We start from the raw sequence: 23,498 nt of genomic DNA, 5'->3' as shown, positions 1-23,498 counted from the left end.
TGGAGGATGAACGTCACTAAAAACTTGGTATAGTATACTAGCAAAGTCTATGCTGTCATTTTATACATGCTTCGTAGCCTATCCAAAAGTTTTCAGTTTAAGTTACATCCAAATTTCCATTATTTTATATAATTTGCAAAGTTGAATGATTGATCTGTGACTCAACAACATTCATAGCATACTTATGTGGGTTCGCTTATAGAACTAACTTCCTTTGCTAATTTTGCTAGTCAATGAATTTGCAATGGCAAATATCAAAACATCCAAAACACAAATAAAGATGTATGGGGAACCAAATATCTCGTATAGTTTTATTCTACATCATCTCAAAGCAAATTGTCATTTTAAACTTGCACACCTTGTAAGTGCTTTGCTTTAAGGAAAGTTACACTGGAAACGAAACGACCGCGAAAAAAAACTCCATAAATAAATCACAGCGAAGAAATTGTTTACTGTTATTACATACTTAAAAAATAAGTAAAAGGATATATTGTGTTCGTTGAAATGTATATAAAAGGGGGAGGGCATATCCGACCCTATAAAGTATATTTATTCTTGATCAGCATCAACAGCCGAGTCGATATAGCCATGTGAGTCTGTCCGTCCGTCCCTCCGTGTGAGCGCCTACATCTCAACAAATTTTGTCATACAGACTTCTATAGACCCCACGCAGATAGTCGGGATCTCGATTATAGCCTTTCCGACTAGTTCTTGAATGGATTTTCTTATTCCGCGGTCGGTTCGCTTGCAGTGTAACTATCCCTATAATTTTAAAATTTTGTAAACATCCCAAAAACTGCCTGAAAATCCAAGATTGGCAACAGTGGTAATTAGACTTTTAACTTGGAAAGACGTTTTTTTTATAAGATTTAGTATCCGTTCCAAAATTGATTCGTCACTGGGTAGATTTCTCTTTAAGGGGTTTATAAATTGCATAACTACTCGTAAATTATTTAAATTTATTCTATATTTATTTATTCAGATTAGTTTATTTTATTATTTATTTACAATCTAGTTAAGAATTAATGTTAAGTATATGTAAATATGTACTAAATGGCTGATTTATATACAAATGAAAACTAAAAATACAAAATACTAAACAATGTAATATAAAAATGTAAGTATAAATATATATTGATATAATATTTATATATAGATTGTGTTTAAATTAGGTCTGTACAAATGAGAAGAGATTCAAAAATATGCGTTATTGTCTAAATAGAAATAAAATAATCAAATTGCAAACTTAAAGCCTCTTTTAAATAAACAAAATAAATAGTGAAACCTAAATATAATTAAGGATTTAAAGGACATACAAATGCAGTCACTGGCAATAATAGCTTGTTGCAGATGAATTTTATAACTTGGGTAATATTATTTTACTTATATGGCAGTGATATGCTAAATAACTGGACGTTGCCTAAGACTATTGCTATAAAACTCTTAAGTGATCACAATACATTTGGAAAAAGTTTCAGTGTGGCGTCAACGCAGGAACCAGCATCAGTTTTCATCGCTGGAAACGAGACATTCGCTAAGCAGAACATTGTGCAAATCATCCATATCAATCCAGTCCCGTCTCTCGTTGCGTATGGAAACGTTGCGAATACAACCCTTAAAATTGTCACGTGTCAACAAACAACCGCTAGATGCGATATCTGAACAGATCAATAAGAGAGATAGAGGGAAATTTAAGTGGTACATCATTAGAAAGCGATCATTTTGAAATTTACCAGGCAGTCCGCCTATGTAAAGCGGAGATCGGGTCTGCACTCTGCCCGCATTGCGTTGATTCGACATGCTGATCGTGGCGGGCATCTGATCGATTCGCAAGGCAATCTGCTCTACATCGTAGAGTGCTGATATATTGTGCCATTTGTTGTCACAAAGTGCATATTTTTCAGGCAGCTTTGATTTCACCCGGAAGGGCACACCATCTCCCAGATCACAAGAGAACACAATCTACAAAGTAAGAAAGTGGATATCAAAAAATTCAGATCGATTGCTGGCACTCACATTGCCATTGTTGATCTCCAGAGAAAGTGCTGGAAAGCCGCTTGGCTCGGAAACGCTTAGCAAAACTCCAGATAGCTCAGAGGTGCGAAATTCCATTTCCAGCTCCAAATATTTAGCCACATGAAAATTTTTTTCTGCAAGAAAGTCATGAGACATATAAGGATCATCAGGCAATCATTTACTCTTTAAGATAACTAACTATATATGGCATAAGCATCGCCTGGAAAGTAACTGCCTCGCTCCACCTTGGGAAAACATTGTCCCACATTTGAGTGCTTGCCTGGACGGGCCAGATCCTGTGTGCTATTGTTAATGCTGACGCGTCGAAGGCAGCCCTTGAATGCTTCCAGGCGCATGTAGATCTCAGAGGGCACTTTCACAGGCATCTGGGGTAGACCACCGACTAGCAAAAGCTGCGATGAGCCAATCTTTTTTGGCACCTTCATTTGGGCCGATGTCTTTTGATCCGTTCGACCAATCTCCACACTCATGGTGACCTTGCGGTCATGGCAACTGATCGTCACCCGATGCCACTCCCCATCATTTAACTTGGCCGTTAGCTGCAGCTCCTCGCGACGTCGTCCACGTACGATCAACACCAGTTGCCCATCCTTGAGGAGTAGCGCAACATAATGCTTTGGTTTCTCCTTGCTGCCCGGTGATAAGTAAAGCATGCCATTCGGATAAAAGGAGCGGAAGTCAAAGCTCAGATGAAAGTTTCGCTGCCAGAAATGACGCTCCGGTAGCTTCAGCTGAGAATAGCTGTACAGCTCATCACCAAACTTGAAAGCATTCGGTTCGTAGGAGTAACTGCCAATCTGAAAAAAAAATGCTGTATTAATCCTAGTTCTAGCCGTAGTAACCCGGGAACTTAACTCACCACGACGACTTTGTGTTAGTTCTGAGCTTATGCTAGCGAGTTTTCTGAGTGTGAGTTCAAAGTTTTTTTTCTTTAATTTGTGTTTTTTAGTGATGTTTAATAATAAAATAAAATTGACAAATTTTCTTTTTTTTATTTATTTATTTTTTTTGTTAAAAATAGTTTTTATTTGAATCGCAAAATGTTATAACAATATATGTAGTTGAAGTTGCAGAAAGCAAAAGATACATCAATGAAAGCAAAAACGTACACAAAGCGTTGATGAGTGAACTATGTAAAGGGGCTAACAGCTTATTTGACTCAACACCTGGACTATGTTTTGCTTTAAGTTGTTTTTTAAAGCTTTAATGTTTAAAAAAAATAAAATCAAATTATTTTGCTTGATAACAAATCTGTGTTTAAATTATATTTATGTCTCCTTCCCATTAAATGAAAATTGAACAAAAAATATTAATGTGTAAGAGTGGTGGGTCAAATAAGCTGGGAGCCGCAGTATGCACAGATGGTATTGATGCGACACAAGTTGTTTTAATACTTAATTATAGCTTTTAAGCTTATTTTATACTCGTATGAAATATTTACAAATATGTTGTTGTCAAATGTATTTAATAAGCAATTGGCACTTTTGTTTATCGGGGACCATGACAACCAAATGCGCGCAGTGCTTCAAATCTTAAAACTAATTGATGATCTTAAATACTATTAGAGGTGGCAAACAGAAGCTTCAGTAGCTTTTAACTGTGAACCAACTTTTTTTTTTATATTTTCTCGTGTTAATGCTTGAAACCAATTTAATATGCCTTGAAGTTAAGCTCAGATGGAGCTCATTGTTAAATCTGAGGTTATATTTGATGATTGTATGATTAATCCACATGTAGACCACATTGAGTAGCTATGTTTAGTAAGCTTTTTAGGCGAAATTAGTATACAAAAGAGCTTTCTTGCAGAGCAGCGCTTGAAGCTTTTAGCGTATCAGCTTTGACATAATTGCTTAGCAACTAAAATCCTATAAGAACAGAGAGAAACATTTAAGTCGATCAAGTTGAGAGTTAGGCAGTCACAAATTAAATATATGAGTTAAAACATGCATCTCTCACTGAACCCGAGTTTCCCAAATACTTGAACCGATTACCGGAGACCAAGTATGACAAATAAATCGGAATCAACAACTCACCCGCTTGCAGCCCTCTGGCGAAGCAGTAAAGCTCTTGCCAATCATCGGCTCCGTCTTAAGCAGCACATCGTAGAGGCCGCCCTTAAGACTGCCCATAACTGGACCATTGCGTCCAATTTGTACATTGGCAAAAGTCAATGCATCATTAAAATTAATAGTACGATTGTTGAACACCACATCCCGTATGGCTCCTTCTAGCTTGACAAATGTTGGTGCCAAGGGTGTGTAACTTTCATGTGGAGGTGCCCCCCCAATGTAAAGACCACCTGCATCTTGGGGCAGGCTAACTAGCGGAATGCCACTCAAGCTGCGGACATCCTGCTGCTCATCGTCCACCATCAGCTCCAGCCTACGTCCAGTCTTAATGAGATTAATCACATGCAGCTCGCCATCGTTCAACCGACTTGCATTATTAGAGTACATCTTGATAAAGCTTCGTCCAGAATTGAGCCACACCTGCAGCTGACCATCGATCAAACTCATAGAGTAGTTACCCTTAATGTCCTTGGCATCATAATCAGCCAATACTTCCGGCGGATAAGCAGCGAGCAACAGCAGACACTCCGGCTGTAGTGTGCGAAAGACCAGGCCAGTATTGGCACGTTTTTTCAGCGACTGAGATGGCAGCTCCAGATAGCCATTGCCGGTAAAGCCAGCTCTGTTAAAGCAGTAAACGATTAGGTTGGTTTTCCAAGGATGGTATTATGTAGGGTATGTATACTTGGTGATCATATCTTTGCAAGAGGACTCCACACCAAAGTATGTGGAACTCTCGAGCGGATCGTAGGTCTCCCCGTTCACCTGCACATCCATCATGCAGCCAAGGAAAGGATTATCTGCGCCGGGCGCTTTAGTGGTCCCAGAAGTAAAGCCTATGAATAGAGACATTGAGCGACATCCAATGATCATAAATAGTTAAGAACACTCACCTGGGGGCACGCCTCCCAAGTAATACATAGCCTTTGATAGATCTGGTAGCATGTGACTTTTCACTGGCAATGTGGGTGCTCCGGAGATGGCCCGATCGTTATTCACACGCAGCATTCCATTCTCAGTGCTGCGTCTTGCGGAGAATTCTCTGGCTGCCTCGATTTTGATCCATTGACCAGTATTATACTTCTTTGTCGTATTGATCTCTAGCTTGGATTCGTCGCCATAGTCGATACGGAACATGATGCGTCCGCGACTCAATGTTACCGACACCGAGCGGTTCTATAGGAATTCAAAGAAAGACAATTGGGAAAAGCTTTATCGGCAGTTAAGGAGAGCATCTTACGTTCTTGTCATCAACCGCCAGAAAGAGCAACGCATTCTCGTCCAAAGTGCGGAAGGTCATCTGCAGAGCAAATAGATTCTTGCGATAGGGACGTGGACGTGTCTTCTTTAGCTGGGCATATCCCAAGCCATTGAAGTGACGTGCCACCGAAGAAGCTGATGATTCCCTCGCGCCAATCATGGCGCCACCGCAACGTCCATCGCTGCCGACAAAGTTCCATAAGCCCAATGGCTTGTTATCCACCTCCACTTGATGCACTACCACATTGAGACCCGACGTTAGCTCTTTGGCCGCATAGCCTCCAAGCAAAATATGCTCGTCGTGCGTCTGAATGAAGCGTGTATGCTCCGCATCAGTGGAGCCCGTTACTGGCGATGCCTGGCCTAGGGCCCCAAAGTTATTCATACGCCTTACGAGCAAGCTTCCTAGATTCAATGTACGATTCGCCTCCACCTGGTACCAGGCATCATCAAACTTGGGATCCCGGGTCTGCACCTCCAGTGGGTGTGAGATTGTCGTCGTGCTTCCGCCCAGATTCCAAATTAGACGCACTCGTCGTTTGTACAATTCCAATGTTATGTGTCGCCCTTCGCTACCCTCGACATGCAATAAGGGGGAGTTGCCCATATGATTTGATAAAGCAAAGCTTAAACGTAAGGAATTCGAGGTACTTAAGCCATAGGAGACGGGCAAATAAGTGCGACTGCATTTCGGACCCAGGGACTCCAGTGAGACGTCAATCTAAATCATCATGAAAGCAGAAAATTAGTAGATTCACACAGTTTTGGATACCATCACATACCGCCTCTGCCGCATGCCGTGCCTTGGCAATCTGATCCCTGAGTTGTTGCAGCTGTTGGGACATGCTGTTATTCCATGTCTCGAAGACTTGTTGCTCCTTGGCCGACTGCTGCTCGATGTAACTGAGTGAAACGTTAGCCAATCTCAAATTCGTTTTGGTCAACGAGATGTTCTCCTCCGCCATGCCCAATTTGATCTCCCAGTCGGGCTCGAGCATGGCAAATGATTTACGCATATTTTGTATGGATTGTTGCATTTCTCGAGCCGTGTGCAGCTCCGCGTGCATCTCTTCGCTGGTCTTCTGGGCGAGCTCCATGCTTGCTTGGGCGAGGCGACGTGCCGAGTTGTTATTCAGTAGCTGCAGTTGGCTGGTTATATTGTTGCTGCGTTGGCCTGTCTCGAAGATGGTACGCTTAATTCCCATCACCTGCTTCTCTTGCTCCTGCAGCTTGCCCTTGAGTACCGTGGACTTTTGCATTTGCTGCAATGCCTCTCGTTGCAGTTGCTTTGAGTTATGCAAGGAGTGTTTGGCTCGTTCAATCATTGAACTTCCATCGCTTGGATAGAGCGTACGTTGTGCTTCGTAGACTCGCTCCTTGGATAGCAGAGAGGCTTGGCGAGCATTCTCAATGGCTTTAGATATGTTACTATGTGCAGAGCTGGAAGATAATGATAATTATAATAATACAGTACAATCACTGCGGACGGCAGTTCGCGTTAGTGACGAAAGCATCACGAAGGGTGCGAAAGGCTAAGCTAAGTTTGAAAATTTGCTACGACTGTCCGATCAGATCGAGTTATATACCGATCGAAAGGTTTAGTTAACTTACAAAATGGCATACTAAAACTTTTTCTAACCAACCTGGGTCATGAGATACGGGGGTGTAAGTGGGAGGGGAAAAACTTAGATGATTGCAGCTTATGGGGCCGTTGGGGCTTTTTGGTAATTACCCAAATCCGATAACTGGTTCAAAAGATAAATAAATTTGAAAATTTTAGTGGACTTCTCAAAATGAAATGAAAAGTTAGTTTCTTTGTTTGTCCGTTTGTATCAAAGCGCTAAAGAAGCTTAAAAGTAATGATGGGGATTGATTCCTTTTCGAAAATCTAGAAATGTTTATTCTACTACTTTTTGAAAAAACCGCTAGTTTAGCGGGAAAACGCTAAGTCCCGGTAAAATTGAAACCTTAACAGTTTCCAAACCATAGAAGCTACGGATATGTTCTATATATCATTGGAAAGGTGTGTTAGAGGGCTTTTAGGCGTACATTTAAACCTTTTCTAAAGAACTCAGGTAACATTTTACAGGTGAAATAAAGTTTTTTAGCTTACATTTTGGCGATTTTTGACAAAACGGCTCTAACGATTTCTGTTAAATTTTAATATCTTGTAATACGTACAATTTCTCGTTATTTGGTATATGAAACATAAATTTTGGTTGAGGGATTTGGATATTACCTGTTAAGTGAATAAATACATTTTTCTATCGGTCGAAAATCACGTATTAGTGCGAAAAACTTTTTGGTTTTATGAGATATCTCAACCAAACTGATACAATATGCATTTAACTTGGTTTTATATATCCTGACTAAAGTTGGATCAAATCGGACCACTATATCATATAGCTGTCATGGGACCGATCGGGTTAAAATTAGGTTTTAGTATGAAAAACTTTTTTGTTTAGTGAGATATTTTAACCAAATTGATAGCATATGCATTTAGGTTAGTTTTAAAAATCCTGACCGAAGTTAGTTCTTATCGGACCACTATATCATATAGCTGCCATGGGACCAATCGGGCGAAAATCAAGTTTTACTGTGAAAAACTTTTTTGTTTTATGAGAAATCTTAACCAAGCTAATAGAATTTGCATTTTAGTTAGACTTATATATCCTGACCAAAATTGGTTCTAATCGAACCACTATATCATATAGCTGTCATAGGACCGATCGGGCGAAATTCAAGTCTTAGTATGAAAAACTTTTTTTTTCATAGTAAGTACGGGGTCTCCGGCACTAGAGTATGCTCGGCTGTAGCAACGCGAGCAAAGCGATACCTCGATGACCCAAATCCGTTAACTGGTTCAAAAGATAAATAAATTTGAAATTTTTAGTGGACTTCTCAAAATGAAATGAAAAGTTAGTTTCTTTGTTTGTCTGTTTGTATCAAAGCGCTAAAAAAGCTAACATGTAATGATGGGGATTTATTCCTCTTTGAAAATCTAGAAATGTTTGTTTTACGACTTTTTCAATTTCCCGCTAGTTTAGCGGGAAACGCTAAATCCCGCTAAAATTGAAACTCCAACAGTTTAAAAATCATAGAAGCAACAGATATGTTCTATATATCATTGGAAAGGTATGTTTGACGGCTTTTATGCGTACCTTAAAACTTTTTTTCTAAAGTATTCAGGTAACATTTTACAGGTGATATTATGTATTTAAGCTTACATTTTGGCGATTTTTGACAAAACGGCTCTAACGATTTCTATGTTGTAAAACGTACAATTTCGCGTTTGGTATATGAAACATAAATTTTGGTTGAGGGGTTTGGAAGATATTACCTGTTAAGTGAATAAATACATTTTTCTATCGGTCGAAAATCATGTTTTAGTAATAAAAACTTTTTGGTTTTATGAGATATCTCAACCAAACTGATACAATATGCATTTAACTTGGTTTTATATATCCTGACCAAAGTTGGTTCAATTCGGACTACAATATCATATAGCTGTCATAGGACCGATCGGGTCAAAATTAGGTTTTAGTATGAAAAACTTGTTTGTTTAGTGAGATATTTTAACCAAATTGATAGCATTTGCATTTAAGTCAGTTTTAAAAATCCTGACCGAAGTTAGTTGTTATCGGACCACTATATCATATAGTCAATCGGTCCAATATTAAGTCTTGGTATGAAAAACTTTTTTGTTTTACGAGATATCGTAACCAAACTAATAGAATATGCATTTAAATTAGACTTATATATTCTGACCAAAGTTGGTTCTAATCGGCTAAACGGCCACTATATCATATAGCTGTTATAGCACCGATCGGGCGAAATCCAAGTCTTAGTATGAAAAACTTTTTTTTTTCATAGTAAGTACGGGGTCTCCGACAGTAGAGTATGCTCGGCTGTAGCAACGCGAACAAAGCGAGCAGGGGGCGGAGCCGCCTAGTTTTTGTTTATAATTAAAGAACAATTTTTTTTTTAAATATGAAATACGTTGAACAACTAAATTTATATATTTTACTATTTACCTGCATTGATGATAAAGTTACAATGTCAAAAGCAAAAGCAATTGCAAAAATTTCTGATATCCCACAAAAAAAACCTCTACACGAGGTAAAAGTCTAGTGACGAAAGCAATTTCTAGCCCCAACATTTCTGATATCCAATTTTGTGACGAACAAAATTCAGTTTAATCTAAAAATTTTATATAAAAAAATAAATTAATAAAAAAAAGCGAAAATTTGCATTCGGCACTGCGCAAAAAGTAATTTTTATGTACAAAGAAGCTTACCCTTTTTGCTCATAGTGCACAATGCCAGTTTTCGCTTTTTTTTTTTATTAATTTATATTTTTATATAAAATTTTTAGATTAAACTGAATTTTGTTCGTCACATCTCATTAGCTCGATCATTTGTTAATTCGGACACTCATATATTTTCTATAACACACTTTTTAATCCGGACACATTTTTATACCCCTTACTTGAAAAATAAGTAAAAGGGTATATTGTGTTCGTTGGAATTTGTGTAACAGGGAGAAGAAGGCATCTCCGACCCTGTAAAGTATATATATTCTTGACCAGCATCAATAGCCGAGCCATGTCCGTCCGTCTGTCTGTCTATCTGTATGAACAACGGGATCTCAGAGACTATAAGAGATAGAGTAACCAAATTTGGCACACAGATTTCTATATACCCCACGCAGTACAAGTTTGTTTCAATTTTAAGCCACGCCCCCTCCGCCCACGGAAATCGCGAAAAGCCACCACACCAGAGAACTGCAACGGGTATGTTCGAGTATGATTGAGCACCAGAGCGACAAGTTCGATCAAATCAACTCAGAGACTCGGTCGCAACGGGCTCGATCGAGTCACGGGTCTCTTTGTTTACGATCGAGTCGCGGGTATGATTTTTTTTGCTTTCGAACAATTCGGGTCGAGTGGCGTTCGAGTCATACGATCTGATTTGATTGTGATTGTTTGTGAGCGTTCGTTTCGATCCGATCACGTTCGAGTAGCAACGATCGTCATGGATCGTGATCGTTTGTGAGCGTTCGTTTCGATCCAATCACGTTCGAGTAGCAATGATCGAAATGATTTTTGAGCGTTTGTGAGCGTTCGTTTCGATCGAGTCACGAGTCAGGATCGAACTTGCGGACTGATTTGATTTGATTGTGATTGTTCGAGTATGATCGAAAACGACACTGTTGATTTTGTATTTTTTTTCCTGCTTCTTCTTCTAAGTAAATGTTCGCATACATGTACACGCATTTATATTTATGTAATTATATTATATTTATGTAAATGCATATTTATATGAACGCAATTATGTACACACATTTATTAAAACTATTATTTATAATTTATTTATTTATTATTAATTATTTAGTTAGTTTTAAATATTTTTTTATTTATTTAATGTCAACTTAGAATAGTTTATAAAATATAAAATAAAATGATGAAAAATGTCTGTTAAAAATTTAAATTAAAAGTAAAATGAAAAAATTAAATTAATTAGTATTATAAAAGTATAATTTATTTTAAATAATTTAAAGTTTGATAGTTTTTCCAGTCTTTAAAAAAATTACAATACTATTAATTAATTATGGGCATGTGTAATTGCATGTATGTATGTATATGCATATGTATGTACGTATGTATACGCAGCCCGTAATAATTTTTACAATAAACGTCTTAAGCATAAATACTATTGCATTTATATATGTACATATTTACGCGCATAAATACATATCATTGCAAGCGCAAACGCTGCCACGTGCGCGCTCTGCCTCGCACATTTACTGAACGAGTCAAGTCGAGTACGACTCGATGATTGATCCGATCGTTTGAACAAAACGGGTATGAATCAAATCAAATCAACCAGCAAGTTCGATCATGACTCGTGATTCGATCGAAACGAACGCTCACAAACGCTCAAAAAACATTTCGGTCATTGCTACTCGAACGTGATTGGATCGAAACGAACGCTCACAAACGATCAGCATGGTCGCGGACGATTTGATTCGAGCTGACCGTTCGAATCAAACGCTCAGTTCGAACGATCCGCTCCGATCGCTTGAACAAAGTGAAAAAATCACAACGAGTACGAGTCAATGTTCGAGTCTGATCGAACTTCTCTTACCCGATGCAGTTCTCTGCACCACACCCACAGTTTTTAAGATAATACAGTCTTTATGGAAAATAACGTTATCTATTAATATTATCTATAATCTCACTTAACCGCGTCAAGATCGGACAAGTAGATCGGGCGTATTAGCTAACCACAGTTATTAATAAAGTTATTACTTCAATATAATCACCTTAAAGTTGTTGGATAGTAATTTCTTTAAAGTACTTTGATATACATATATTGAAATAAGTATCCTTTGGTCGGGATCTCGACTAAACCCTTTCCGACTAGTTTTACTACTACAATCGAGACACATAAATGTTTTAGTATGTAAGAAAGGCATAAAAGGAGCGGAATTTAGTCCAAAGACAGTCAGTCATTCTACTCTACAAGTAAAACAAAAATAAACGTTGCATTTCAAAGAACTTTGGCGATGATAATTATTATAATGCAAATGTATAGTAATTTAGTAACCAGGAAGATAAAAATCAACAATAATATTACTAAGTAACTCTTACCTGGCAAGCATTGCAATACGTGCTCCATTCCTAGTTGGTTGAAATTGCCTGGCGTACTCATTGGAACGCTCGAGCAGACGGGATGCATGTTTCTGGGCCTTGGGTAGCCAATGCTTTCGCACTTCCCGCTGCAGCTCCGTTTGAGTTTCGAGTGTGGCATCTAGAAGTGCAGCCGAGACTGTCAGCTGATGTCGCTGCTTATTGAGTTGGGATTGGTGCTCCATTGCTGTTCTTAACATGTCTTCGCCACGCTCAACATAACTCTGATTAAGATGCTGGCCGATGCGCTCGCCAAGATCACCCAGTTGATGGTACTGCTCCATCACATGACCGCTCAAATTGCGCACATGCTCGAGCACATCCTCTGCCTCGTTTTCCACATCTTCGGTGCGATCAATATACAGACGCATGTCCGCCACTCGCCGGTTGGTTTGATTGAGATCACGCCAGAGCATTTCTAGGCGGGCACGTTGATCGAACGCAGCATCTGAGGCATTGCCCGTGGAATAGAAATGCTGCCAGGCGCAATCGTTGGTGCTGCGAATATCCTGCACAAGCTGATGATGCTGCTGAATGGCCTGCAGATAAAAGCGGGCCTGTTTAAGAGCCGTCGGCAGGCTAAGATGCTGGGCTCCTTGGCCGTAGTTGCGTAAATTGTGCAACGTATGCCTGATCTCAGTACGCAGGGAGTCCACATCCTGTTGGACGACCAGTGCTGCGTCATGCATGGAGTTGAGTGCATGTTGGCGTTTACCAACCGTGGCCACTGCCTTCCGTGATCGAAACTTGCCATTCTCCGCATGTGCGTCGAGTTTTATTAGCGCTGCGGTGTCGTAGTCGAGAAGCAGCTGCTTAGCCTGGCTATAATCCTGCTGACGATCACGCCAGACTTCATAGGCGCGCTCATACTCGGACAACTTCAAGTACGGTGCCGGTATGCCCGTAAGATCCATGTTGTGCAGTCCACGGCGTAACTTATGACCCACCAGTTCCACGTAGTCCAGCAGAAGCAAAGTACAATTGTCGCAGACTAAAAGGAATATCTTTTTACATTCTGTGTTCGGATTACAATGGTGAACCTACCTCTGCATCCGCCTTCTACCAAATGATATCGCTCCGCCACGCACTTATTGCATTTGAGGCCTGTGACGCCTTGTCGGCAATGACATTGTCCCGTCTCCGAATCGCAGCCCTCAGCCCGGATGCCATCCGGATTGCAATTGCACGCCTCGCAGCTGCTATTCGGGTAGAGCATCGGGTTGCCAAAGAAGCCCTGGCGACATTTCTCGCAAAGGCGTCCCGTGTAGCCGGGCTTGCAGATGCAGCTGACCTCGCCCTCCCTCACATTGCAACCGCGGGCAAAGTTGCGGTTGGTTTCCGGACACGGGCAGGCCTGGCAGCCATGGCGTGAGTTGGGATCGCCGTAGAAACCATCAGCACACTGTTGGCAGTGCGAGCCTCCGCTGTTGTCGCGGCAATTCTGTAATTAAAAGTGACCAAGGTGAATTCGTAAGAGAACGGTTCGTTTTCTTTAGGTCGCTAGTAAATGTCACCAGTGGACTCAATGTTTGTCGTTTTGTGCGGTCACTTTTAATTGTATAGAACGGGTTCTCTTTAGGTTATTTGCTTAGTGATTGTGATGATTGTAATAAAAGAAATTCGGGTCAAACTAAAAGTCTAACGATGGGGGTATTCCTGAAACAGATTCGGATTTGGTTTCGTTACAGATTTGGTTTCGCCGATCAGCTCCTCAAACAAAATAAAAAAAAATCGGAGGGTCTGGTGGCACTAAACGTTTTCACGAAATCTGATCTAATAGCCTCTGCACACTGAGCACATCTACGGGGAACGCATGGGAATGATGCTAGATGTGAAACACCAATTCACACTGCCAACATCTACCATCTACCATCAATTTTACTCCTAGCATCATTAAGAGTAGACACGTGAAAAACTTTAATTTAACTTTTTATTGTGAAAAAATTAAAATGTTGCTCGCTATTACGGAGCATAACAACAAAATGATTAGCAATTTAATGCTCTCGCCCTAGAGGTCCACAACAATCTCATCCATCTTTGCAGACCACTTCACCCGCTTAGCAATTGATTTATTTCCAGCTTTTGATTAAAATAAACAGATTATTACAAATAAAATGCATATAATTTGTTTGCTTACATGACGCGGCTATTTCGAATTTCTTATTCTTCTTGTTTTTGCCGTTCATTTAAGTTGACATTGTTTACATATTCGTAGCGAATGTCAGGTTTTTAGTGTTGCTTTCGATAACTATCGGCTTGAAACCGATTGGAAACGAATGAAACACGAACATCAAAGGGGAGATGGCGGAACGAATGGGAAATTTCGGCACGGGTAAAACTATGGGACCATCACGAGAATTGATGGTAGATGGTAGATGTTGCTCAGTGTGAATTGGCAGATTTCGTTTAGATTTCATTTTGAAATTTATGTGAGACAGTTAATTTCGATTTACATTTTGTTGTGATTTTAATCTGGAGAGTTTTTAAAGTTTTCTGCATTTCAAAAATAATTACTATAGATGTACAGATGGATATGACAGCTAAGAAATTCTGTCTGCAAAAAATGTTGTTCTTGAAACTGATTCTGATTTGCCTAAGGAATAACAAAGCCAAATCTGTGTCATCACTTTGCGTTGATCTTTGCTAATTCAAATTGAGCTAGGCAAAAATATCGGGATTGGGATAAATGATAGATGCCATTACGATGATAATTACTATAGATGTACCAGATGGATATGACAGCAAAGAAAGTCTGCCTGCAAAAAATGTTGTTCTTGAAACTGATTCTGATTTGCCTAATGAAAAACAAAGCCAAATCTGTGTCATTACTTTGCGTTGATCTTTTGCTAATTCAAATTGAGCTAGTCAAATATATCGGGATTGAGATAAATGATAAATGCCATTACGATGTGCCCATTAGATACCTACAATACCGACATTGATTGGGATTTGACCAAGTCAGCCAAATAAATGATTGTTTCATAAATAAATTAAAAAAAAAAAAAGATTATAAATACGTTGGCTAGCTTTATAGTTATTTTGCACAGCAATTTCATCTGCTTTTCGGATGCTTGCTAGCGAGAAGCAGCTATTTTTCCTCTTGAGAGTTGGCAACACAGGGTCAATAATTTAGTAAAGTTTCTTACCAAACACACGCCCGTTTCCCGATCACAATCATTGCTGCGTCCATTGCAGTGGCAGGGTGCAGCACGTCCGATTAGATCCTCAATAAAAACGCTCTCCACGTCACTTGTATTGCGCCAGCGATAGTAAGAGTGTCCTGGGTCCTGGCAAGACAGGCCATCGAATCGTTTGGGACACTTGCAGCGCTCCACGCCCTTTGCAATGAGATTCGTCGAGCCTTGCACATAAATGGCAGCATCCATGTGCACATTATGCAGTCTAATTGGAAAATAGAAGCAATATATAGATAATTACAAAAGCTCACAGCTTATTTCGTGTAAAGGGTACGAAGCTCCAACATAAGCATCTCAAATCAACAGTATATCATTCCGGTGGGAGTATAATGGTTTGGGCCCCAATGGCGGCCATGATGTAAATCCAAACTTTAGATCGAGTTTTATGTCGAAATAGAAAATCGCCAAAAATAAGTATCGAGTTGTCGATATATCGGAAAACAGTAAATCGAGTTGTAAATATCCAGTTTTTTCAATAGAAACATATTTTAGTTTGAAAAAGCAATTGTAATCACAAAATACACGCGTACTTTTTTTGGAAATCTTATTTTTCTTGCATCGTTTTCATGTTTTGTTCAAACTTTGTCAATTTGGTAGATTATTTATTACGGTCGTTCAACAAAAATTGATCGACCAAACTCAATTCTACATATTAACTACGATGAACAATCCTCTATGAGTTGCCGATTTTTCATGGAAATCGATTTATTCAACTTGATAGATCGTCAAAAAAATCTTCGAGTTGAAGTACTCGATAATCATTTCCGCGAAAATCGAGCTGTCGATATTTCAATATATTTTTACATCACTAAGAATATGTAACTTCAATTATTAGAGAACAATTTTCTCCAAAGCGCCAAAAATCTGGGCACACGGAGTACTTTTAAGTTCTACCAGTACAGTAACCCAAAACATAATGCGGGCATTGTGCAGTCCTGGTTAATCTGAAACTGCTCTCATGTGAGGAATCCACCAGCCCAGTCACCTGACCCCAATATAATTAAGAATTTGTGGACAATTTTGGATCTGGCTATTCTGAAAAGGACAATTACCAATAAAAATGCGCTTAAAACCGTCCTGTTTTAGGTATGGAAAAGAATCCTTAGGGACCACTGGAAACTTGGATTTTTCAAATGCAAGAAGACTTAAAGGGACCATTAAACTAAATGGAGGCCACAAAATATATTATCTTTGAGTTTTCCCAAAATATTTAAGATTAAGTGCTCTCTGCACGAAATAAGCTGTGACATGGAAAAAGTCGATAGTTTTAGTTTTCCTTAGTTTCAAAGGTTATTTTTAGAAATATATTAAAAGTGATATGTCCAAACTAATATGGAAAGACTGCTGAAAATAACTGCACTTAAATTATTTTGATACCTCTAAAGATTTACTGTACCCTTGCACGAAATAAGCTGTGAGCCACTGTAGGTAAGTGAGTAGTAATTGATAATTACATATGTATTTATCAAAGTTAATAACTATAACTAAATCAGCATTGACATTAATTTATTAAAGGTAAAGTTAAGCAGCCATTAGTTGATGAATTACAGAATCCATAAAAATTATAGTTTGAGAAAATTTGGGGTTTCCCATTAATGACGATCGTATTATCACAATTCAACCATAATCAGACTTACACGACTTGCTGAAACTCGGCAAAGGCAAAGGCGCGAAGAAATATGTGGCGAATGTTTTGCAGAGCTGCCATCAATGTGCCACGGTCCACAGCCTGACTGTTATGATGGTACTTCCAGTAGGACTCATGCAGCGGTACACGATGCGTCACATTCAGCGAGTACTCAAACTCCTCGTACTCGTAGAAGTCCAACACCAGCTTGGCATGTGCATGAAGTTGCACCAGCGGATACTGAGCCAGGACTTTGCGCTCCAGCGGTGTGTGGGCGCCATCTGTGAGCAGCGAGAAGTACAAGTTGCCTCCGTAGCTGGTGGTGCGATCGCCGTAAAACTGCGGGGGCAATTGAAAGTACAACGGCTGATAGAACTGTGAGTAGGCGCCAATCGACACGTTGCCCGTGGAGCGCGGCACCAAGCTCAGGTCGTTCATGCGTTGTATTTCCGCATCCTCACGATACGATACGCTGCCCGCCATTTGGACGACCACAATGTATTCGAACTCAGCGCTGGGAACGTGTTGCGGGCGAATCTGTTGTATGCTAAGGTTGCGCGCTTCCGGCATGCGAATGTGACCCCAGGAAAGTTCACTCTGCTCACACTCTGCAGCGCGTCCAAAGCAAAAGCATCTAGTGCATCCCTCAGGATTGAGAGACGACAAGCCGAAGGTACTCTGCATGCACGTGTCACACTTGAGGCCCACCACTAGCGATTTGCAAGGACACTGACCGTTCGAGTCGCAGGCAATTAGACCATCGGCTCGCATAAATGATCCTGCTGAATCGCAACCACAGCGTCGGCACTCGGGATATCCAAAGTAGCCGATGGCGCAACTGTTGCAAGTGCGGCCCGCGTATCCTTCACGACACTGGCATTGGCCGCCGACAGCAGCACAGTGTTGGCCAATGGAGCCAATGTGGTCACACTCGCATTCACGGCAGCCCAGACGCGCTTGCCAGCCCCAGGTGCCGGGTTGGCACTGTGCACAGCCCAGACCGCGTGTGAATTTCGGACAAATACAGCGACCGTTAAGTGGATCACACACCTGACCCTCTGCCGCGCATGCGGCGCATCTCTGACAGCCCTCCGTACTAAACCCATAGAAGCCCTCGGTGCACTCATTGCAATGACGGCCACCAACGCCAATTTTACAGTCGCATTGGCCAGTCCACGGATTACACTCGTGACTCCGCGAACCATGCGGATCGCACTGGCAGTCGTGACAACCCACGCCCTGTGTCAGATTCCAGTGACCTGCTTTGCACTTGTCGCAACGACGACCTGCCACGTTCAGCAGACAGGAACACTGGCCGGAGCGCTTATCGCAAGCGGTTGATAACGATCCCACTGGGCTGCATTGACAATCTGCAAAGATTGAAAAGATTTAAGGATTATGCCAAGGGTTCTTTTTATATTTAATGTTTTTCAAATAGTTTCCTAATACATCGAATTTGATCAAGTTCTAAAAGATCAATTGTATTATGAGTATATAGGTGTGTTCAAGAAATCTCCAGACTTTTTAAAGAGAATTTTTTTTTGAAATGTCAGAGATTTAGTTTTTTGAACATATTTTCGAAGTCAAGAAAATCGGCTGTCTCTTACTTACTTCCAATTTCTACAAAATGTTAAGGATTAGGAATATTTTGAATAATTAACAAAATCATTAATAATGTATTTTATACGTTTTTACACAATATAAAAAAAAGGTTCATTCAAATTTTTTAATGTGAAAAATGCTGGTAATATGAGCCCCGGAAACGATGCGCACAGAGCACACCAAAAAGTGGCTGTTTCAGACGAAAACAAAAAAAAAGTGCAAGAAATAATTTCTTATGACCGTCAAGTAAAAGTGCAAGATGTATTTAGTTGATACTCTAATTTTTAGAGTCTTAACATTTAAAAAATAGTTGTTGAACATATGAGACAAGTATTTGGTATGTATGCAAAAGCTTCCTGCGAAATGGATGCCGCGTGAAGTCAAATAAATGAACGATTTCTTGGAGCACTGCTTCGAGTTAGTAAACTGTAATAAAAGTGTTTTTCCATCCCCCGTATTTTCCTGACCACCTGAAAGTTTCCTGGCCATAGATCTCAAAGGAATGGCGGCATATTTTGATGGTACTATTAAAATGGTATAGAAAATTGAAAATATCGCTATAAACAGTGTATCACCTTTAAAGGCATCTGTCTTGAATAATAAAATTTAATTTAGACAATAATATGTTTTTTCTTCAAAACGATACGAGCTTTTCAGTCCACCTGAATCGTAATCGTGTTACATGTTATAAATATTATAAAAAATGTTACACAGTAATGGTTATAATGATTTTCTTCAATTATAATAATTCATGTTGAGCAATCTTATAATATCGAAATAAAATCATATTTGAGGGAAAAGAATAAAACTCACAAATAATAATTATTTATATTTTTTTGTCCATATAAAAGTTCTGATAAATTGTCATTATCGTTAATTTTTGATCAAAAAGAGTCGAAACCCAATTTTAATATGTAGACTAAGTACTATATTTTCACACACAAATAAAAAGGTAGTCACTTGGATATATCATAGTATTAGAAATTTCAAGGCTAATAGCATTTTATCATTCTCCCTTGAAATTTGTTGTTTAGTGGCCACATGAGCTACCACTGTCGTCATGACCATCATCATGGATTGTAACAGCAACAGCAGTAACTGCACCCAAGACTGGTTACAACTATTGGCCTGCCAAAAAGATCAGTCAGCTAGTTGTTCGTTTTGTGGGTTGCGCGTAGGCAGCACCACAACCGCCCACATTTGCATAGAGTTTCCTAGCCAGGCGACAACCGACAAATGCGATGACTACAGAGGGTGCGACAGACGATATCGGGGTAAGAGATGGAAACTCGCACATGGCTGATGTAGCCAAGTCTGCATGTCTCCCAGACAGCCAGCCTAGCGTACGTGGACTGGAAGGCATATACAAAAATAAATTCATTCATAAATCCGGTAAAACCAACGCAAAAATATTCAAATTGATTGCGAGATCTATAAATGAAAAAAAAAATAATATAAAAATGTTAAACATAAAAAAATGCATAAAGCTTGAATGAATGAAAGCCTAACCAGGTGAACTTAGAAGTACGCTTACGTTAGTTTAATTAAGTTGTATTCAAAAATTATACTAATTACACTACATTCATTACATTTAATTTTCAGCAAGCAAATGTGTATATTATGATATATGTTATTCTTAAATACACAAGGGAACAAGGACTTGTTGATTAAGAATTGATAGGTGTTTTTGATGGTAATTTGGGGCGCTGAATCCAAATCTGCACTTGTTTTTTTTTTTCCGAAATTGAGACACTGCCACTACATATATTGGAAAATCTGGAAAACGGCTTACCATATTCAATTAAAAAACTCGTCAACAACATTATCTTTAAGCCGTGCCTACATTGGCTTTAACTTTGCCCAGTAGTTTCAGAGATATCTTTGATGTTTTGCGAAAAAAATCAATTTTAAGCAAAACAAACCCAATAGAACCCTGTACTTTTTTTAATAACAAGGTGTAAACAAAAATTTTGTTTTATTAAAAATTCTTTAAAAAAAAACAAACATTAAAGTTGAAGTATAAAAACGTTTAGTTTACCATGTTTCGAATAAAAGGAGATTTATTTTACGGTAATCGGTTCACAAATTCAAAAATTATTAACATTTCAATGAAGTTACTAAAAAATTTCTTTTATATGATTTTCTTAAATTATTTTGTTCGGAGGGTTTATTGAAATAGATTAAATGAACATGGAAAGCTATCAAAATATGAATTTTATTTAAAACTAAATTGACTCCCAGAAGAAAGTAACAATAAGAATTAAATTTTTAAATTATTTTTTATTTTTGTTTTCTTTGTTTTCTGGAACTTAACTGCTGTTGTTAACTAATTTAAGGTCGCTGATTTTAAATCTGATCTCAATTTTTCTCCATCAGCTCGCGTTTTTGAGTTAGAGGTACTTATTGAGTTATTGACTTTTATCCATTAATAAAAGGTTTTTTTTTTAAAGATGTAATTGTTCCCATTGAAATAAAATCAAATTTTTGATAATCGCCCAATGAGAAGTAAAGCTATGATTTTTTAAATTATATTGAAGGAAAAAAGTCAAAAATTCAATCAGTACCTGTAATTTATCAAATCAACACATAAAAAGTTCAATTTTGTTCCCCTGTGATATCAGTCGATTGATTACTTTGTAAAAGTCTAAAATGTTTCTTTGCCATTTTTTTTTTTTTTTAATTTTCACATGACCTATTGATGAAGATATTTGAAATCTATGTGTTAAATCGAAATAACTTTTAAAGCACTTGTTTTAATTTCCATTATCCAAATGCTTATAATACCCATTCTAAGATAGCGTATGCCAAGTAAATGTTTAGAAATATGAACATGCCATAGCACGCGACACGGGGAGATAGTAGTTCGACTGCGTTGTCGAGAGGAGTTTTGAAGGAGTTGCTGGAAGAGAAGGCAGACAACATGCAGCCGCAAGTCACTTGGCTAAAATACAGACTGAGGCTTTGACTGCAGCAGCTGTCAAGTGCCTGCTTGGGATTTGCATTTTAATGAATGAAAGAGGCGCAGACGCAGCATCCCAGCTAAAACTTAGCAAGAGAAAGGTTTCCTTTTCGTAATCTTGTTGTTGTTTGTTGCCACATCTCAGACAGGCAACCAATAAAAGGTTCAATCAACTGATTCAACTCAAAACTCACTCTTTTGTATCTTTCTCATCCGCTCTCTACCCAAATCTCGCTCTCGCTGAGCAGATGATGTCATTACAGCTCACAATAGGGCATCACGACTCGCCGCTTTAAAAATGCGTTTGTCATGCTACAGTTTTAAAGTCACTGTGTAGCACTCGCAACACCCACAGAAGTTGCGCTGTCTGCAATTTAAAAATGTTTGGGTTTTATTTCTAAATATTTTTTTTTGCGTGGGTCTTCAGCACGTTGCTGTAGTTGTTGGTTTCTCTCAATTTTTATTGACAATTTTCATTGTTTGGTTTTTATTAATGAGCGCGTTTTGTTGCCTGTTACGTTGAATGCTTCCAAGATTGACTCGAAACAGAGGTCTACACGTATGGTCAGAGAAGATTAGTGTGGTGGGCATCTGTGGGCAGTTAAAGTGCACTTCCGTTCGTTAAACCGCGCTCTTTGCAACTGTGAGTATGAATTACCAAAAAAATCATAGAAACTGAGTTGCATTAACTCGGATCGGAATTTCTTTACATATCCGATCTATTCATAAAATGTTATTTTATAATTTTTCATCCATTATTTAAAATATTTTTTTTTATACATACGTATATTCATATAAATATCTTCTTCAATTTAAAAAGTATTTTATTTTAGATTATAATTAATAGCATAGATTCTAGACCTTGATATTGACCTTCGTCTTGTCTAACCAACAAACATTCAAACAAGTTCCATTAGTTATTGGATTTAGATTTCAACACAGTCAAAAAATTAAAAAAATGCAATAAATTAACAATTAAACAATAATAATTCTTAAATGCCATAAATGAACATGACGAAAATTGACAGTATAATTGCAATTCACATCGAGCAATATAAATAATAAATACAAAAAAAAGTTTGTTAAATACATATTTCAGCTGAAATGTAGAGCACGTGTTTGGCTGCCATGCAGTTTTTTCACTTGGGACATGACAAAATATTGATTAAATGATTTATACTGCGACCAGTTACCAGACACCGCTGCGTATGCGCAATGCTAAGATTGCTAAAGAAACTCGCGCCAACGCGGTCAATCAATTATCATAAATCTCCAATCAACAACAACAAAATTGTTTAGATACAAAAAATGTCTTAAAACATTTTTTGTTTGTGAAGTTTATATACTCTTCAAAATAGTTTTTTTTAGTTACTGATTTGGTCAGGCTGTAAAGATTTTTTAAAGATCTTTTAAAATCAGCAATAATTATTGGATGACTTATTGTTGGTGATGCAAGAGAAATACCGAAGAAATTTACGTATTGAAACCAAATTTATTTATCTAAGTAATATTTTCAATTTTTACATTAATTTTTAATCTTTCCTGTAGTTATCATATAGCTAAACTACACATTATAGTCTAGTTAAACTTTATTATTTTTAAAACGAAATTAAATTCAATATATTTGACGACAAACTATTTTTCAGATGTTTCAGATACTAGAGACCTTAAAGCCCACTGAAAAATGGGCCTTAGACTCATAAACGATGATAACTGAACTAAACGAATGATAAGTTAATCTTTTATAGACGAATACTCGATATTGGAAAGGGCATTCAAGGCATTTTAATTCGGTTATATTGTGTGAGAAATCAAACGGCAATTAAGCATCTGTAAGCAATTGCGATAACAATCTTGTAGCAATGCGTTGACCACTGAGTGAATGAATGATTGAATGACTGACAGACTTACTGACTCAGTGACCGACTGTCTTGACAAGATTTATTTGTAAGTTGACATTTTAAATGTCAAAATGCAACTTGGCCAACGACAGCGGCAATTGCAATAAGAAGTTGCAGTAGGTTTGCTGCAGGCTTAATGCGATGTGGTTGTTGTT

General features: G+C 38.4%; 1 protein-coding gene across 1 annotated transcript; it reads right to left on the bottom strand.

The window, feature by feature from the left end:
* Window positions 1–1,360: 1,360 nt before the first annotated feature.
* On the bottom strand, window positions 1,361–21,720 carry LOC117782604 (laminin subunit alpha-1-like). The gene is made up of 14 exons (XM_034619623.1): window positions 21,711–21,720; window positions 16,892–18,251; window positions 15,204–15,459; window positions 13,102–13,498; window positions 12,019–13,048; window positions 6,149–6,806; window positions 5,347–6,087; window positions 5,000–5,282; window positions 4,792–4,942; window positions 4,071–4,728; window positions 2,216–2,834; window positions 2,017–2,150; window positions 1,734–1,962; window positions 1,361–1,658 (listed from the first exon to the last, which is right to left on the bottom strand). Exons 1-14 carry the CDS (start codon window positions 21,718–21,720, stop codon window positions 1,504–1,506), a joined length of 6,681 nt encoding a protein of 2,226 aa, XP_034475514.1. The 3' UTR covers window positions 1,361–1,503.
* Window positions 21,721–23,498: the final 1,778 nt, after the last annotated feature.

Source organism: Drosophila innubila (genome assembly GCF_004354385.1).
Source record: "Drosophila innubila isolate TH190305 chromosome 2L unlocalized genomic scaffold, UK_Dinn_1.0 5_B_2L, whole genome shotgun sequence".
NCBI lineage: Eukaryota > Metazoa > Arthropoda > Insecta > Diptera > Drosophilidae > Drosophila > Drosophila innubila.
This window is presented reverse-complemented; position numbering and strand designations above follow the sequence as displayed.

Excerpts from the sequence above, each read along its gene's own strand:
- LOC117782604 (XM_034619623.1), bottom strand. Across the intron at positions 4,943-4,999 it reads CTTGGGAGGCGTGCCCCCAG|GCTTTACTTCTGGGACCACT; the intron begins GTGAGTGTTCTT and ends CTCTATTCATAG. Across the intron at positions 2,835-4,070 it reads CGCCAGAGGGCTGCAAGCGG|ATTGGCAGTTACTCCTACGA; the intron begins GTGAGTTGTTGA and ends TTTTTTTTTCAG.